The sequence below is a fragment of the Cyclopterus lumpus genome, chromosome 23, assembly GCF_009769545.1.
Source record: "Cyclopterus lumpus isolate fCycLum1 chromosome 23, fCycLum1.pri, whole genome shotgun sequence".
NCBI classification, from domain to species: Eukaryota; Metazoa; Chordata; class Actinopteri; order Perciformes; family Cyclopteridae; genus Cyclopterus; species Cyclopterus lumpus.
Window position 1 is genome coordinate 6567989 of NC_046988.1, and position 18486 is coordinate 6586474.

The following is an 18486-nucleotide window of genomic DNA, read 5'->3' on the forward strand; positions in this document are numbered from 1 at the left end:
CAAATTGTCATGCCAACACATCTCTCCTCTAATTGACCTCTAAAGTAACACAGGAAATGTGAATATTAACTTACAACTTGGAATCAACCTCTCAATGACACGGCCATAAATCACCATTGAGCCCTCAGAATTTGAACCACCAATCATTCTGACATTTCAGCCAAGGACATAAGAGCTCGGTTTCTTCTTACTACCTACTTGTCTTAAATTGTGTGCGACACCGTCCACGAGCTCTTTTAAATTGAACTTCTGCTTTGATTTGTTTGCAAGATGTGTTGTTGTCATGTCCTCCCTCCAAGACAACAATAAGAATAACATTTCATTTTTTTATTCATTCCTATACGACAGAGCAAAGAAGAAAAAAAAAAACGGACTGATCATAGACCATGAATTTAAAAAAACATCACAATTATCAATCATTTGACTAGGAATAGTTTATTAAAGGTGAGAAAACAAAAAAGCCACAATCCATTTGTTTAATTGCTTAAAAGTATGTACATTATAAATAATTCCACTACATTACAACCATTTGTGTTTTTCCTAGTCTCGTCCTACATATTGAGATGTTACTGACTGAAGGGCCACACAGAGGGCAGAGGGGAGCGGTTCAGGGCGTCCAGTAACACACGACTGGGGACACATTTGTTTATTTGCCCGTTTGCACTGAATACAACAGCTGGAGTATTTGGGTGTTTGACTGGAAGTAAGTGTACCAATGAGGTGTTATTGTTCCGGGGAGGACCAGGAAGTAGCTGGTGGATGCCTCTAGACTTAAAACTGTCGTTGGAGGACTAAGTCTTGAGTGTGTACTAACAACCCGTTTCAGCAGATCTTAGTGCTTGGAGAGCACAGTGACAGCCGGACTCTCCTCTGAGTTCCAGATGCAAGGTATCTTCTTTCTTGTGCTCTATAATCAAGGCGGTCACAGAAACACATCTGGTGTGTCCCTCCTCCTTCAGACTCATTCATAAAGGGCTTTTTGTTTTACAGGTTGAGAGGCTGAAACCCTAGCCTGGGTCCTAGGTGTTGTGTTATGCTGATTGTGTGAGGTACAGTATTCAAGCTCAGTCCTGGGCTGTTTTTTGTTGTTGTTTTTAGCGCTAACTGCCCTGTTGAGGCTCTTGCTGCTGCTGCTGCTGAAGATGAAGTGAAGCGGCCGGGCTTAGATGAGAGGCGGTGGCGACGTGAGACCACGAGGCCACGACGGACGGCGGCGGCAGACTCTGCACGCTGCACATCGACGTGGACAGCACCACGACGCTCTCCTCCTCCTCCTCCTCCGCCACCTCCTCCACGGTCATCCCCAGCTCTCCGCCGACGGCCTTGCCGGAGCAGTCCATGCAGATGTAGTCCTCGTTCTCGGCCATTTCGCACGACACGCCCACACACACCTGGTGGAACCACTCGTCGCAGCCGCCGTCGCACTGCACCCAGTCCACCTGCGAACGCACAACGCCAGACAAATGCGGAAAGATCAGGACGGACAACAAGAAAACCAGCATGAGAAGGAAACACGTGGCTGTGGTTTGTCAAGCAAAACACACAATTTAGAACAGACAGTCTGCTTGAGTAATGTTTAACAGCAGGTGTTAAAGCTACAGGTTAGTCATTGTTTTTATTGATCTAATGTACGAGAGAGAGACCAGAGCTGTAACATAACTGTCAAAACACTGATGAGACGGTGTTTTACACATCATAATTTCTACTCCTCCCACTGAGCTGCAAGCCCCCCAGTTCCTCCGCTCTGATTAGCTGCCCTGTTGGACACACGGGGGCCGGCGACTGGCCACTGGTTAACTCGGCTGGCAGTCTCTCCAAAAAGCACCACATCTGTGTGTCCTGTTAATACGTGATGTGTAACTCTCCTTAAGGTGTTCCAGTGCGGTTATCAGCTGGTGATATCCAATAAAGTTCCATGATGTTTTTTTCCAAATGTGTTCGCGATTGACTCGCTCGCCGTTTAAGACTTGAGGTGTCTTAAAAAAGGTGAACATCACGGTCCTCCAACTGCATTGCAGAGTTACAAGCCCAGCTACATTTTAACACGGCGCCGAGTCCTAAATCTATTCACGGCTTTTAAATTAGCAGAAGGGAGCACAACAAACACATTTGGACCTGTGAAAATGGAGTGAACTTGTGTGGAAACACATGTAACTGTTTCCATCTCCCAGATGTGAGACATCGCAACCCGTTGCAGCCATTTTTAATCCCACAATTGTCAGGTCTAAATGGTAGTTTTCAATGCATCATTGTAAACGGCAACGTCTTTGAGGTTTTGGACAATTGGTCGGACAGAACGGGTGTGGAGACACCCTATTGGAAAAAACTTTTAAAGAAACTTATTGGAGGATTACATTTAAGTAATAGTTTCAGCAGTTCTGGACTCAAATCGGACCTGATTGAGTATACAGTATATAGTATACAGTATACAGTATATAGTAATGTAATGTATACTATTTTACAAATTATCACACACATTTAGTCTGCATCGCTCGTAAATACACAGATTTCGATGAAGATTCAAAACATGATTTCAAACATACATAACTTTAACCGTGCGCAGCCACATGTTCCCATGTGACCTCTGTTAATTGCTAAACTGGAGCTATCACTCATCTACGATCCCCCCCCCGTCCTCTTTTACGGAAACTTCTTGACAACACAATCTCAAGTACATACTAATATTTGTGGGAAAAGACGCATTTCATCATCTAATCGCAACTTTCAGGTAGAATTTTTTCCAAAAGTAGTGAAAAATGCTCACCTTATCTTTACAGGGTCTCTGGCAGTTCTTGGCTGCGCACACAGCGTTCTCGTCGTTGGAGTCCTCGGCCCCGGACCAGTCATACTTGGAGGGAATGTCGAGAATCTTCTTCTCCTTCCTCTTCTCCAGCCCTTCCCTGATGGTCTCTGCCTTGGCCGTCGCCTTCTCCTTTCTCTTCCTCTCCTTCTCCTCCTTGGCTAACCGTTTGGCCAGCTGCTTCATCTCCCGGTTCTTGTCGAGATTGAGCTTTAGTTTCTTCTTCTTGGGTTTGCCCCCGAGGCCCAGTTCCAGACCGACCCTTTTCAGCTCCTTGGACTTGGCTGGTCTTATTTCGCCCATTGCTGAGGCTCCCACCGGCGCGGCGGCGGCAGCCATCAGCATATGGTGGTGCTCGGCTCTTTCGAGCTTCCGTTTCCTCTTCTTCTCCGACTCTTTAAGCTTGAGCTTCAGAGGCTTGTCCATCAGAGAGTCGTCGGGCTGTGGAAAATAAAGGACAGACATAACGAGATCGTTATTATAATTCTATACTTTCTTTAACCTAAATTGACCTATACATGATCTCAAAACACCTCATCAGAACCAACCAGAGCAATTGAATCAAACCCAAATGAAAGTTTGGTTGCTACACAGCATTTTCCCAGGTGCGCCACCAGGTTGCATGATGGGATGACCTCCCTACCTCCATGACTTGTAGGAATCTCTCCTCAGAGGGGGGGATGCGTGGCCTGCAGGATCCTACCAGATGTGCTGGGTCTCATCTAGGGACACCTCCAGCAGATCTCCCAGCATCATCAGCTCCTCCAGCTGTGCCTTAGCCTGCGGGGATAGCTCGAGCACTTGCGGCTCCAGGCTGCGAGGTATCAGAGGGGTCTTCCTGGGCTGCTTTCTGGGCGTGCTAATGTCTGAAATGTAAATATTGTGAGAGAGGATGAAGGCACAGCATGTATTCCTAAATCAGAGACACAAACAAAACTGGCATCTCTCAGAGGAGAGTAATTAAATGTGTGTTACAAAAGCAGAATCATTTTGTGAACTAAGACATCTTAGTCATGTGAACGTGGCCTCCACTTTGCACGCAGGACTTAGAGGCTGAGGAGTAGGCCGTGTTCGCGCAGAAGGAGGGCGTGGCAGCTGGCCACATGTGGCTGACCACCTCCTCAGACTTAACAGGAATCTCCTCATCGCAGAACAGGTAGGGCTTCACCTCGCCTGGGTGCTGCAACAAAACAAACAGCAACAGCGAGGAATTATAAAAAAAAACATCCTGCTCGCTGACTGGCGGCCTGAACAACAACCCCTCGCCTCGCATACCTTCATGTCATAAACCGTAAGTCTCCCTTATGTCCTCGTTCTGAGTCGGTTCTCCTCGTCATCATAGTCCACGGATTGGCGAGGTGATGCGGCTCTGCTGAACCCCGACTGCTGGAAGGTCTGGATGTGGCCTGGAGAAGAACAGAAAAGTGCACATGCATGATCGATGTCGCTTACGTGTCTTGTATTTGATGAGATACTTCTATCGAACAGGTTTATGGTATATGTTTATAGTCCTTATTGAGATCTGCCTGATTTAAATGGTTTAAAGTCAGATCACCTGCATTTATTCACATTAGAGAACAAGTCTTGTGGTTTACTTCACACATTAGTGCCCTCTTCTGGTGCATTCTATTTTTTCATACAAGCTCCAGTGGAAACCACAAGTCCACGCCTCAAAACAGCATTCCTAGAGTCTCCCCGACGTACTGTACTGGAGCAGGAATTAGAACAATGTAAGATCATTTAAGTACCTGCAAGTCGGGTTGGCAGCAGCCTTCTGCAGCTCTGCATTGATGATCTTCTCAGTTTCTCCCTCGCCGCCTGCCTCCACCATGCGCTGGCTCAGCACAGACAGCTTGGCCAGGGCTGAGGACAGCTCCTCCGTGGCCAGAGATTGACGCGCTCGGTCCTGGTGGGACAGTAAGACCAGCGTGAGGAAGTAGAGATCAAAAGAAAACCCCGAAAATTAAGCGATCAACAGAGAGCGGTACTGATCAGTAATCCCATACCTGCCAGCTCATTGCCCTCTCTGTCAAACACTGGAGAGCTTCTCCTTCTGGAAGACGCAACGGCAGTTTCTGCAGCGAAACCAACAGCGACAGGATGGTCTCTAGTCTCGGCCTCCTGACCTCTGACACAGCGGACACAGGAATTGGAGTCTTTGCTATTGCTCTGCCAACCCACACCCGCCTTCTTCTGAGTTCCCGTCTTAGGCAGGGGAACGCAGGCTCCGTGGAACCAGTCCTTACAGAGCTCGCACTGCAACATGAAGCCGGCTGGCCGTCTTTCGACACAGGCAGAATTTGACCTCCTCGATGCGGTCGGCCATGGCCATCTTGGCTAAATTGGCAGCACGGAGTGAGTGGATGGCCTCCACTTCTTTATGCTCTTTGGCTTTGAAGGCGGCTACGACGGTTGACGGGTCTCGCACCTCTTCGAGGCTCTCCTCCAGGTCGCTGAGGGCGTCAGGGTCAAAGCCTCCCTCTCCTTTCTCCATGAGCTCCTTGACGCGTTTCCTCTTGCTCTTGCTGTTGCCGTAGATGCCGATGTCCCACGCGAGGGCTGAGGACCTAAAAGATGAGGCGCAATAGGATCGCAACATAATGTGTTTTTTTCAGCTGACAGTAGATAAGGCAGTAGAGTCAACAACAACAGATACATATGTGATCTGGAGACTCCACAGCCCTTACTTTAAGTTCCCAAATACAGCATGAGATATGCAGTCTCAACTACAATTTTAAGATGTATATATCTGGGGGGCAAGCGTCAAATCAACTTTCTTTCCCCTGGTGGCCCACCTGGAGCAGTGTGTACGTGGAGTTCTTCTTGAGGAAGGTGCGACCGGTCCTCTCCCTCCAGGCTCGAGCCTGCGGCCACCTGAGACTCTACCTGGACCCAGTGGATCGAGCCGGACAGGAATGGAGCGACCCCTGGCCAGTAGGCTCTCCAGCTGCTCCAGGTACGCGTAGCTGTTGCCACTCTGTGTGAGGTGGAAACATAGCAGAAGAGAAGTTAGAAACATTTCAGCTGATTCAGAGCAGCGAGACATGGGTTAAGTCTCAATCAAAGATCCCAAAAGGGAAACATGGCTTTAGATATAGATCAGAAAGAATCCTAAATGAAGTAGTGTACACATAGACAGTACCTGAATGGCTTCCACCTTAGATGTCCAGTCTTTGGCCTTCAGTAGGCCTCTCTGAGGGCCAATATATTAGGTAGGTATGCTGGAATGTTCGAGCTTCCAGCACAATGCTCTCCAAGGTCACCATGCTGTGTCGAGGCCTGGGGTTATTGCAGGACAGACAGGCATGGGACGATTAATTAGGAAGGTGCAAACATCCCCATGGAGTGTTTGCAGATGTGTCTGTGTGAAAGCTCACCTGGCCTGCAGGCAGGCGCGGGCCTTATCCTCCCATCCTCTCAGAGGACAGTGAGGATCTCCTGCAGCTCGGCCATGGCCTTCTCCACCGCGTGGTGGGGAGCCAGGCCCACCCCAGAGTCGATCAACCTCTTCATCAGCTCCAGGGTGACGCGGTGAGGATCGGCCAGGGTGACGCGCACCTGGAATATGATGAGGACGGCACCGTGTTACATGAGGCCCAATTACAAGAACTAGGCCAAAACACACAAGTCCGAGGGAGTTGTAGTAGCCCCACTCATCAAGCCAGCGGGCCTGCTGGAGCTCCTGTTTCAGTCGGGCAGCTCTGGCAGCTCCACATCCAGGCCACTGCCCAGGTCCAATAGCGCCTGCAGCTTGGAGGAATCGGGCATCACGTCTGACAGTGCCACCTGGGCCTCGCTCGTGGAAGTCCTCCACATTCTCCAGTAACTCCTGGGACATGAGAAGAGACAGACACATTGTGAGGAAAATTCAATAGTATTGAGTTTATATAGGTGTTAGTAGGGAAAAGAGGGAATAGGGAAGAGAATAAAGGGAATTAATCACGGTGTGAACTGTATTTCATTGATAAACTGAGTGCCTGAACCAGCACATAGGTATTGAGGGGACTCACCTTTGACTTGTCTGGCCTGGCTGATGATGCAGGGCCAGCCTGTAGAGCTGATCGACGAAGGCCTTGAGCTCATCCACCGTCAGCTTGTACGGTTACGACTGCTCTCGGAACGCAGACGGGTGCTGCAGACACACATGGAAAAAAAATAGTACCGGTTTAGTTCACCTTTGAACCAGAGCAGATGGGGTATTGATTTGCAAATGGAAAAATGAAATGTCCATTCATGCCGGGTTATCAGTAAATTGCTTTTCTGTTGGATGACATTAAGACCCTGTGTATCCATGTCCACTGACCTGTGCCGTTGTTTGCGGCTGAGCAGCAGCTGAGCTACAGAGGAGCATGTCTCTGCCTCTTTGACCATCTCTCTCAGCCGTCGGAACAGCGCTTTCTCCGGATACTTCCTGTCCTCTGCGTCCTCCAGCAAAACCTGAGCTCAATAAGATCTATGGGACAAAGTAAAAGAATGAAAAGAAATCACGCAATGGCACAGAGAGATGTGCAACATGTACATATCTTAGTAGTAGTAATTAGGTTTGTAACCTTCTTGTTTTTCTGGTCAGCAGCCAAGGCCTCTGTGACCCTCTTTGCCCAGGTGTCATAAGACTGAGCCCGTGTCTTGACCCATACAGCATGGACGGGAACTCCTCCAGATCATAGCGATACCTGAATACATCACGCAGATATATACTTGGGAATGTGGCATAAATGGTCAAATGGATGTCGAGGTCAAAACCAATTGGCGTTATTGACGGCGTGCTGCTCATGTTCATGCCGTTAGACATCATCATCAGATCGCTTACCGAAGACACTTATTGCCGAGTGGGCAGTCACAGAGATCTGCGGCGTGGTTGAGACAGACCAGTCGGTCGGGGCTGCAGGAACAGGTCAGCGCAGACAGGAAACAGGTCGTCTTGCACTTGTGACACTGGCGCTCATCGTCGGGTAACAGTTCAAAAACCTCCTGCTCTGACGACAGCACCCCCTGTAGACATGAGGGGAGACCAGGGTGAGGCCATCTCTGAACATACTGCGACAATATTTAAACGTGCCATTTGATAGGGGACACAGAATAGGCACGAGTCGAGCTATTAGCGGCTTTATTAAACTACAGGTAAGGCCACAAGTTCAAAGCCAGATAACTGCTAATCACCCAGAACTTCTCTAAGCATAATTGAGCAAAATAAAAGAAGACAAAGGCATTTACTTTTTCCTGGACAGCCAGTCTGAGTTTTGTCTCCTCCTCCATCATTTCTCCCATTTCCTTGAAGACGGCGGCGGCCAGCTCCACGTCAAGACTCTCTGGATCAGCAGCCATCTTGCACAGCAGCTCCTCGTGGGAGAAGACGCAGTAGCGGTGGAGGCGTCGGTAATGGGCCACACACTGACGACCCATCGGTAACTAAGGGGATGCTGCGAAAGATGAATGAGCACATTCAACAAACAAAACGTTTCAGTGTATCCATTTTTTAAAAATAAATAAGAATAAGTATTGGCTTTTCACTCACCCAGTCAGCGGTGCAGAAGTTAACGGCCTCTGCGAAGTTGTAGCCCTGGTTGAAGCCACTGTGATAGCCCTGGGGAAGGTCACCACAAACTCCCCTGCACACTGATTGGTCCTGTACACCTGAGGGAGGAAATATGCATGCGCGCGTCACTAATAACCGACATGGACCACACGGCCAACATCTAAATCAGATCCAACCCCACAAAACATCACGGCTCAAGACTACATACGGGGACACCGTGCTCCATGAGGACGTTGGGATTCATGATGGTGACCAGTTGATGGAGGAGGTCCGGCTGGGAGTCAAACAGCTCTGGAGCCAGCTTTTTCATCACGGCCTCCAGCTTTTCTGCTGCAGAGGCCGGCACTCCGTACCACGTCTTCGGTTCACCCCTGGAGAACAGAGGAAAGAATTAACATTAAAGATAATCCGCTGATGCCCTTTTGCAAAGAGGCAAACGAGTGGAACAGAATATGGTCCGTTTTTACGAGCATGAATAAAACAAGAATTTACTTTTTTAAATTGTCTGCAGGATGTTTTTGCTGCTAATAGTGTACTTTTCACCAACCATACATGTGTCCGAATTGTCTCACCAGTGCAGGAAGTTGATGGAGTAGCTCCAGTGGTCCTCGATGTGCCAGCAGAATGAGGAGAAACACATGCCCACATAGAGCCAGGGCACCTTCATACCCGAGATGTCCACATTGATGTGGGTAAGCACCGACTGCTCCAGCACTGCATGTTATTCAGGTTCCAGCCTGAGTTGGCATACTCCTAATAGAAGAAGAAACAAAGTGCTTTTTTCCACTTCAGGGCAGATGTCATGTTTTTACTTAACGTACCGCCATGAAGTAATAAAATTTAAAAAAGCTTTAAGGCAATCTGTGAGATGGAAGTCTGATGAATAAATGACCCTGGTAATGCCTCTAGGACCCAGGGGCATCCCCATCAAAAAGTACTTTGCCGGTTATAAACCTCTGATAGAAAGTTTAAGAAAATAATAAGCTGGGCTTCTATTGAAGCTCAACGTGACCTATTAACTTACAAATACAAGATTCATATTCTCAGACAACACATGAAAAAAAGAATAACCCAAAACGTACACTTGCAACAGTTTACGGAAACATTAAGTAACAATCTTCTCACCTCCTCGTCTCCTAGTAGCCTTCTTTTGCCGTCCCTGACAGGAAAGCCGCTGCCACTTCCTTGGAGCTGATGTCAGCTCCGTACTCCACGATGACGTCCTCCTCGATGCTGCTGACCAGGCGCCCAGAACTCTTTCTCCACCAACTCCGTGGGGACCATCTGGAGGCACAAGGCGGAAATAACTAAATCGCCTGCCTTCTCTCAACAGGGAAAAGGCCTGCAACACGTTTAACCTCTCATTGTTACAGCACAATGCGTGAGAGACAGACGATGGAAGGACACCAATGGAAGCAGCACGCGTACTCCAGCTCACTGAGTGGATTGTACATACGTGAACGGGCATGTTGAAGTAGTCCGACTTGAAGTGGTCGGCCATTTCACCAAAGCTCTGCAGACTGTACTCCCTCACTGCCTGCTCGAAGCCAAATGCCTCCCTGGGTTTACTGCACTCCTGTGACGGAAGATTCATCATAATAGAAATTTACATCATGTGCATTATGCATATGGAGTTGAATATGTAAGAGAGGAGGACATTAATAACAACTCGTATCATTCGTTAGATGAATAGAATAGCTCAAAAAGACATTCAGTTTTAGACTGAGTGTTAATACGATATTATGCATGTGCATTTCTACGTGCCAGAATCTTTATTTAATCTTTCTTTTAAAATGTTTGACTGGCCCGACAGCGTTGGCGCCTCACCTCAGCAACACACTTAGGGCAGCGCCAGTCCCCCTTAGGGACGTCCTGTAGAGGCGGGATGAGGCAGAAGGTGTGGTAGCTGTCGTCACAGCCGTCGCACAGCAGGAGCCGGTCCTCCTCGTCGCCCCGCCCACACACCAGGCAAAGGTACAGGTCGATCTGGGGGAAATCGCCACAGAACACACGGCATTGGTCATGACCCAGAGTTCCTCACAGGTGCAATAAACAACCACCACCAGGAAATGGGCTGGCACTCACAAAGTTGACCTCCAGGGTCTCTTTCCGTGGCCTCATTTAATGGCGAAGGCCTGGGCTTTGAGGTGACGCTGCTTCTTGCTGAATCCGTCATCTAAAAAAGGGGAGAAAGCGGCGGGGTGTGAGAATAGAAATACTCACAGTAACACTGCTGACTTTGTGCTCAGTGTCAACCGTGTGTTAAAAATGCAGGTACAAAATAATAATACTTACCAGCTGACACAATCTCCAAGCCAACCATCTTGGGATTTGTACCAAAGATCTTGAGGCCTTTTGGCTCCTGTTTTCCCTCTAGAGAAACACAACAACAGCAGACTCTGAAACAAAGGGTTTAGCAGGATGCTAAAAGGACAAACGTTAGCCGGCCTCTGGAAGCATGCATGCACAGCTGAAAGAGGGATGCTCAAATCAAAAGGACTGAATGTTAAAGGAATAAATAACACTATGTAAATTACTTTAAATCACATTTAACTACAAATCTTATTAAATATAACTAACAACTTATTACACTTTTGAGATCAGCTTGGCAAAACGGTTGTGTGGGTGTAATGATCTCCTACCCAAGTATATATACACTACAAAATTCTTTACCCCCCATTTCATCTGGCCCCAAGCTACATCATTGAAATGTTAGCCCCATATGAGCCAGCTCGCAGCCTTAGATCCTCCGGTGGGGCCCTTCAAGGCCCCCTTCAAGGCCCTTCAAGGCCCTTCTGGCCGTTACAAAGTCAAGGCTTAAATCAAAGGGTGACCGTGCTGTTGCCGTTAGAGCCCCTCGACTTTGGAACGATTTACCTGAGGGGATAAGACTCGCAGAATCAGTAGCTTCTTTTAAATTACTTCTTAAAATCCATTTTTATAGAACTGCTTTTAAGTGATGTTGTCCTTTTATGCAGTTCTTTGGTTCCCCTATTTTAGTTTTTCTGTTCCGCTTTATTTTGTATTTGTATTTTTCTATTCCATTATTGTGTTCATTGCCTATATGGCAATATATATATATATACTTGGTGATATATACTTTTTTTTTTTTTACTTGAAATGTTTATGTTATGTTTTGCCTTGCTTCTATGTAGAGCACTTTGTAAACCTTGTTTTTAAAGGTGCTATATAAATAAAGTTATTATTATTATTTACCTCAGACTTAAGGCGCCTGGAGCGTCTCTCAGGCAGAAGCCGCTCTTTAGTCTGCATTGCATCACCCTCTCCATCTTTTTCCTCCTCCTCCTCATCTTGCTCCTCTTCCTCCTCTGCCTCCTCACCGACTCCCTCATCCACCTCTTCTTCGTCGTCTATTTCCTCGTATAGGCGCTGGATGCCCTGGTTGGAGAAAGGAGTGGAGTGAAAACAAGTTGGGCTTTTGAAGCCTTTTGAAATCGGTCCGTTGAAGGTTTTGACATTATATGTGTGCGAGTTGGTTCGGGAAGTTTGGTTAATATAGTATGAAATAATTCTAGATGGAAAATTCAGAGGGACTCTGGGTCCAAAAAAAAAGTACACGATAAAAATAAAATAGCAGAATAAAATCACCCGCTCAGACTGTGTAAGCTTCGGTTAAATGAGCAGCACTCACAGTCAGCGTTGCCCCAGACTGAAAGAGTTCATATGGATAAAGGATCCTCTCATAGTGGGAGCGCAGCAGCGAGCCGGTGCCTTTCCCAGCTGGGAAGCCCATCCTGCTGGCCACCTTGGACCACCTCTTCTCCTTACACGCAGTCTCAAAACCACCCTCCGAGGACACGATCTGAAACACACAGGTGTCCGATGTGAGCATTTATACTAGCTTTTAACAACCAATTGCAAAACAACTGCTAAACACACAGGAAACTAAATTAAATTAAAGCTTTTATTTATATATATATATATAAATAAATAAATAAATATATATAGATATAGATATATATCTATATATATATAGTGAGTCAAAAAACAACAGTACAGTAAAAAAAAGTGTCAATAATTTTTCACCTTGCTGAGCTGATAGAGGTCGAGCACTTTTCTCTCCACATGAGGAAATCGGGTCTTGGATCCCTGCAGCTCCCAGAACTTTGCGATTTGATCCAGAAAGTTGAGCTTCACCCGAGTGAGGGCCTGGACAGGCAGGAGAGAGAGGAGAGAGGACTCTAAATGCAGCACACTGTTCTGCTCTTATGAACACTGGACACCTCAGGCAAAATTACATTTGAATGGCCGCACACTGATACACCACCATACTGTGAAAACCTTAGAGCCCCTACAAAGGAGCCGTCCTGCTGCTCTCGCTTTACACTCTGCACACGTTAAAGTACATGAAAGGGAATTGGAGGCTTGAAGAAACATGCAGCTCAACAGGTGCAAGGCAGAAGACATTGTAGGTGGAGTCTGCATAGTTGTATCTAGGGAGCTTATAGCATAATGAGTTCAGCACATCTCAAAACAGCGTTTCCTGGTTTCTCCCAAACGCGCCGATCAAAATGCAAAGCAGGCAAAATAATTTCAAAACACATGTCACTCTGGCTGCTATTCAGAAAACAGCGCCTGTGACCTGCCCTCACTCCAGTATTATTGTTGTGTCTGTCTGCAACTTCTTCGCAAAACTCACCTCAAGTTCATTAAGTCTTTGTACTCGAGGAGTGAAGTGGAAGTTGCGCACGTCGCAGGCAAAGGGAGGCTGCCAGTCCTGATAGACGAGAAAAAAGGATCATGAACGCATCCCCAAATCAATGAGGAAATGACAGCTGCAGCAGCAACAAAAACAACAACAAAAACAACACTGCAACTTGGAAGAAGAGCACCTGCAGAACATGACTATTTATCACATAATACTCATACACACAGAATAAGTATACACACTCATCTACAAAGTGCAGTTTGTAGGCTATAGGACCACCTCTGCATAAATAATGCAAATTTAAAGCTATACACATATATATATATATATATATATATATATATATATATATATAAATAATGTATATCCTGGAAGAGTATTGATGCTTTGCTGGCCACACAGACACATGGTAAATGTAAATGTAAATGCACTTTCTTGCGAGTCTGTATAACAGCATAAATATTGCTTTATAATCTGACAGGCCCGCGTGCAGCCCAGTGTCGCATCTTCGCAGCTAACGTCACAATCACAGTGCCGTGAACTCAGCTCGCGACGAGGAAAAACAAAAACAAAGGAATTGTGACCGGAACTGTTGAATACATTTCGCCTGTGCAAAACTTTTATGCTATTAAAAAAAGGCAAACCAAAAAAGGCCACCGAAGTACAAAATGTGCACCGTTTGAGTGCAAATAAAATTAGCCGTATTTGACCTCTATTGGCGTAATGGGAACTATTAACGTCGTTGCGGATCGCAGAATCCACACAGGCCCGGGCGAACCACCACTACGCAGGATCATAACAGGCTCGAAGGCTCAAGTTCAACGCTTATTTCAATGTTGGATATTAAGATGAGAGTTTTACCTCGGGGGGTCGGATCTTGCAGATGCCCGTTTTCTCTGCAATGGGTCGGATCTTGTTGATGTACCCTAAAGGGTCCGAGAAATCCTCCCAGCTCGGCTCAAACACCGGGCATTCTGGAGGGGGTACGAACTCAGCAAATGCCGACATGTTGGTGTGGTGCAAGTGAAACACACTTTAAAAAAAAAAAAAAAAAAATAGTTTTGGATTAAAAAAAGAAAATGCGCCCAGTTGATCTCAACAGTCCATGATTATTTCCAATAAGTGTCGTCTTGGGGAACTTCCTCCGTTTCCGTCATGATCCTTCAAAAATCTCGAATAACTATTCACTTCAATGACATGGCATCCCAGTTGCGAATCATAATATGGTTTGAAGGTGAAGGCATGGATACAACAACAACAAGAGCCGAAAAATGATCAGCGCCTTGCCATCATCGTCCGCAAACAGCGGGCCGGGCCGGGCCAAGCCGGGCCGGGGATCACCACCACCACTCCCCTACCTGGGACGGAGGGCAAGGTTTGTCCGAAGCGCCATCGCGTTTCTTCTCGGAGGAAAAAAACGACAACTTCCCAAATAAATCCACTCCGCGGTGAGGACCTGGCCCGATGGGGGCGATCACGGGATTAGAAAATAAGTTTGGAAACAAAAGCACTCCGGCTTTGTCATCACACCGCTAGCATCGCTCCGTCTATGTACCTGTGCAATGTGTGGTTTCTTCGCGACGATGCATTTCCAACAAACTTGTCGACGGCTGGATTAGTCCTGCGGCTAGCTGCTGATGTCCATCAGCTAACTAGTTAACGTAATCACGCTCCCTCTGCGGGCGTCCCCAAAACGAATCTCTCGCCTCCACGTCCGCTTCTTCGAGCATCCGAGAGCTACGAACCTGGGCTGGACCACAACAAGGAGGAGGCTAGCAGCAGGCGTACATTGTTTACTAGGTGCCTTCTGTCCGCGCGACAGCCCTCATTCATTGACGCGTCGGAGGCGCTGATGAAACTAGCACACGGCTAATCTGGTTTCGCCGAGATCAGTTTAGCTGCCGCTGCTCATTGCGCAGCTAACATTGACGTGAGCTGAGAAAGTCGGCTGAGCGGGACAGTCTGCCGTGGATTCGGTGAGGGAATCGGAATCACGTAGAAAACGGGGCTCTAATCCTGTTGCTTTGTCCTGTCGGGTGTCTCTTCTCGTGTATTATAACGTCGTCCACGGGTGGTGTATCCGCATTAGCCAACGTGCTAGCTACAACTAGCAAGGTTGGATTGCTGTTGTGGTGCCTTCAACAACACTCGGAAACGTCTTACCACTTCCGAGTTCGCAGGTTGCATCAAAAGGCAGTGTATTGCCTGGAAATTGAAATCTGCAACAACGTTGTCCCATAAACGGCGAATAATGCCTGCTATTGTTGTTGAATCAGTAAAATGAAGTGGAAACAATGACATTCTGTTTGTAATTAGGGATACTTGTGGTCGCATTACTTGTTACAACCCTACATGGCACGGCTGCTAACTAGACGCCAGACGTTGAGTAACTGTATACCTTTCAATAGATTTTGACCACTTTCTGGACACTACATTTGCATAAATGAAAATGTCCCACGGCACATGAAGGCAGCACTATTTCTAGAGAGGTTCGCGTTAAATTTCAGCCGAATACGTGATCTAACTTACTATTTACTGCTCAATCTATAATGTCACACTCATAAATAGCCGTTGTTGTTCAAATACAACAACAATGACCGATTGCGGATTCTAGAACAGCTTACAAATGGCAGGAGCCATCGTCCACTTGGTTCCTGCCAAGTGGACACTCGAGAGTGTGTTTTTACCTAATGTCTTTAAATCAACCACAAAGGCTTGCATTGAAAATAGAACACACTATGGTCTTTAATTCAATCACTTTCATCATTAAAGTAAAGTCTACATCAAATAGTTCATGAAATGCACGATAAAAGTACTACCAAAATGATTTTGAAGGAAAAGGCACTACATGGGAAAGCCTGCTTATTTGAACACATGTAATTAAAGTCTTGACATCTGGAGCTAGTAGTCATCGTGAAATGGATACTCTGGGTGATCAGACCACCTGTTGAGTCAATAAAGATAAATAGTATTTATTGGTTTATGTCTTACAGGTACACAACATAACTCGCAGTAGTGTAGCCTGCCATACTCACATGAGAAGCTCCACAAAACGAATGTTCTTGTTCAATCCCTCAATTGTCTTCATCTCGGCATCAGAAAGAGAGAAGTTGAATATCTGCAGTGTTTAAAGAAATTTTAAAAACACATTTTATTTATTTACTGTTTTTCTAGATGATCCGTTGCAGGCTCTATACCCAGAACATGCTCAATGGTTGTCTAAGCTGATACCATATAAACCAACCTGAAAGTTCTCCTTAATGCGAGCAGGGTTGAAGCTCTTTGGAATGACCACCACTCCTCGCTGCACATTGAACCTCAACGCCACCTGGGCTGTGTTCTTGTTATACTTTTTAGCAATTGATGCCAGTAACTCATCTTCCAACAATGGGGGACATTTTAGGTTTACCCTGTTGAAATGATTGGTATTTACACAGCAGTTAATGATTTTAAAAGTGACTTTTAGAAGTGACACATTAACTGAATGTGATAAAAAGCGTTTCTCTCTCATACCACGATGCATCTCTAGATGTCCCCAGAGGGCTGTATCCCACAATGACAATATTTTTCTGCTGGCAGTACTCAAGCAACTTTGGCTGAGTGAAGTAGGGATGGCATTCAACCTGTTTTCAAAAAGGGAGGGCACAAATAGTTTTTGTCAGTTGCTGAAGAAAGACTTAATTCTTCACCTGAGTATTATTCAGTGTTTATTTACAATGCAAGTTTTCTGAGGACATCGCTATATTTTTTAATTATATTTGTTTAACATAAATCTAAGTCTTTGAGGCATTTTCTTGCATTTGTCTAAGGTTTCTTTTCTTTCTATTATCCAAATTTGAATGTATTTGTGAGAGTTGCCTTATCACCAGATGATGATCCTGTCTCTACCTGGTTTGACACAGGCTTGTGTTTTAGCCCAGGTTTGTTTAGGATCAACTCAAGTTGTCTCTTGTTGAAGTTGGATACTCCAAGAGACTTTATCAGTCCAGCATCTTTGCAAGCCTCCAAAGCCTGTCCGCACCGTAAAAGAGATCAAAGTCACACAGTTAGACTTTGAACATAAACATTTCACAGGCACACAACACAGGAGACTGTTATTATTCCAGTGCTTTGTATTTCTTTCTGTGTTATTGACCTAGGGATTCTTCATTTAATATGGGTGTGAATGAATGTATTTATAAATTGAGCAGAGAGAAAAGGCAGAGCTGATTGTCATATTAAATTGTTAAAATCATAGTCTGTGTTCTCTTTAAATTCTTTACAAATAAGTCTCACCTCCCATGTTGCACAGAGATCTGTCTCGTGATACATGTACTTCCCGTTCTCATCTTTGGGGTAAAATGTATCTCCTGGCTTCAGAAAATACGTACAAATTCAGCGAGGGGAAATAAACCAGCAATGAGTATCAATAAAATGTAATAAATAAACAAAAAATATTGTTGTAATGTGACATTAAATATATGCATACCTTGAAGGCTGTGGGCATTTCTACAATGTAGAGGTCAACATAATCCAACTGTAACGTCTTCAATGTTTTCTCCAAAGCAGGCCGAACCAGATCCGGTGAATGGAACGTGTTCCACAACTGCATGATCAGTGCAGACGGAAATGGATTAGTTGTTGCTGTTTTTTTTGTTAAAGTAAAAAATTAACTGGGCATGCCAAAACAGGAATTATATGCATCCAATCAAACTTTTCAAACCTTCCCACAGTAGAAGATGTCCTCTCTCTTCACAGTTCCATCTGCAATTGTGTCCCTGATAGCTTGTCCCACCTCATGTTCATTAAAATAGACCAAAGCCCCATCAAGGTGTCTGTACCCTGTTTCAATTGCCAATTTGACTGATTCGTATGCAGTTCCTTTCGGGGTCTATAAAAAAAAAAAAGATATTGAATAATATCTTAGAAGATCACTTAATCTCCTTGAGTGAAAACTTATTTTGATTGTGTGACTTACATGTAAGTCATTAATGAATGTCCTATAAGCAATCTAGTTAAATAGTGTGTCTTACCGTGCGGGGATCTCCATAAGTTCCCAGTCCCATTAAAGGTATGCTGTTTCCATCACTCAGAGGAATGGAGTGACTCTCAGCTGTCAAGTCCATGCTCTTCAAAGTGTGAGTCGTCAAGGACAAACCTTCCCAGTGCTTCTATATGTATCTTTATTCAAAGGCTCAGAATATATATGCCAAATGGCAAATATTGACAGAGTTATTGAGGCCTGTCTTGCTGCTCTTTGATCACAGCTAAAACTCCTCCCAAAGAGAAAGACCATCCTCCACTGTAGGATCCTCCCACCTTAACTGGCAAATAACTGAGAGTGATAACTAAAAAGAAACATTAACATCTAACAGATAAACCAACCGTATCTAACACATTTACAAGTATAAAGAGGTTTGATAATGAATTTTTTTTAATACATATGGGGCCCAATATTATACACATTGGTGACCACTGGTTGAAAATGACAAATTTCAAGTT

General features: G+C 45.5%; 2 protein-coding genes across 2 annotated transcripts; both read right to left on the reverse strand.

Moving 5' to 3' along the window:
* Nucleotides 1-416: 416 nt before the first annotated feature.
* On the reverse strand, nt 417-15173 carry kdm5a (lysine (K)-specific demethylase 5A). Its single transcript, XM_034525953.1, is given in 52 exon segments — nt 417-1439; nt 2765-3241; nt 3444-3479; nt 3481-3501; nt 3503-3666; nt 3833-3980; nt 4076-4087; nt 4089-4121; nt 4124-4208; nt 4549-4706; nt 4807-4925; nt 4928-4951; nt 4954-5071; nt 5073-5348; nt 5350-5367; nt 5596-5664; nt 5666-5692; nt 5694-5777; nt 5943-5983; nt 5986-6033; nt 6036-6079; nt 6178-6221; nt 6224-6358; nt 6426-6493; nt 6496-6592; nt 6594-6631; nt 6814-6844; nt 6846-6898; nt 6901-6932; nt 7104-7237; nt 7351-7430; nt 7433-7473; nt 7611-7792; nt 8015-8209; nt 8316-8383; nt 8386-8434; nt 8545-8707; nt 8909-9053; nt 9056-9089; nt 9462-9517; nt 9520-9583; nt 9585-9620; nt 9793-9912; nt 10164-10330; nt 10421-10459; nt 10462-10512; nt 10632-10700; nt 11543-11735; nt 11989-12159; nt 12384-12506; nt 12997-13074; nt 13867-15173. Coding segments are annotated over 52 exon segments (5244 nt in total). The 5' UTR covers nt 14014-15173; the 3' UTR covers nt 417-1100.
* Nucleotides 15174-15727: 554 nt separating this feature from the next.
* LOC117725997 (aldo-keto reductase family 1 member D1-like) lies at nt 15728-18249 on the reverse strand. The gene is made up of 9 exons (XM_034525952.1): nt 18018-18249; nt 17708-17875; nt 17474-17590; nt 17281-17358; nt 16894-17016; nt 16519-16628; nt 16250-16415; nt 16041-16123; nt 15728-15949 (listed from the first exon to the last, which is right to left on the reverse strand). The coding sequence occupies exons 1-9, from the start codon at nt 18108-18110 to the stop codon at nt 15907-15909; spliced, it is 981 nt and encodes a 326-aa protein (XP_034381843.1). The 5' UTR covers nt 18111-18249; the 3' UTR covers nt 15728-15906.
* Between the last annotated feature and the right edge of the window lie 237 nt (nt 18250-18486).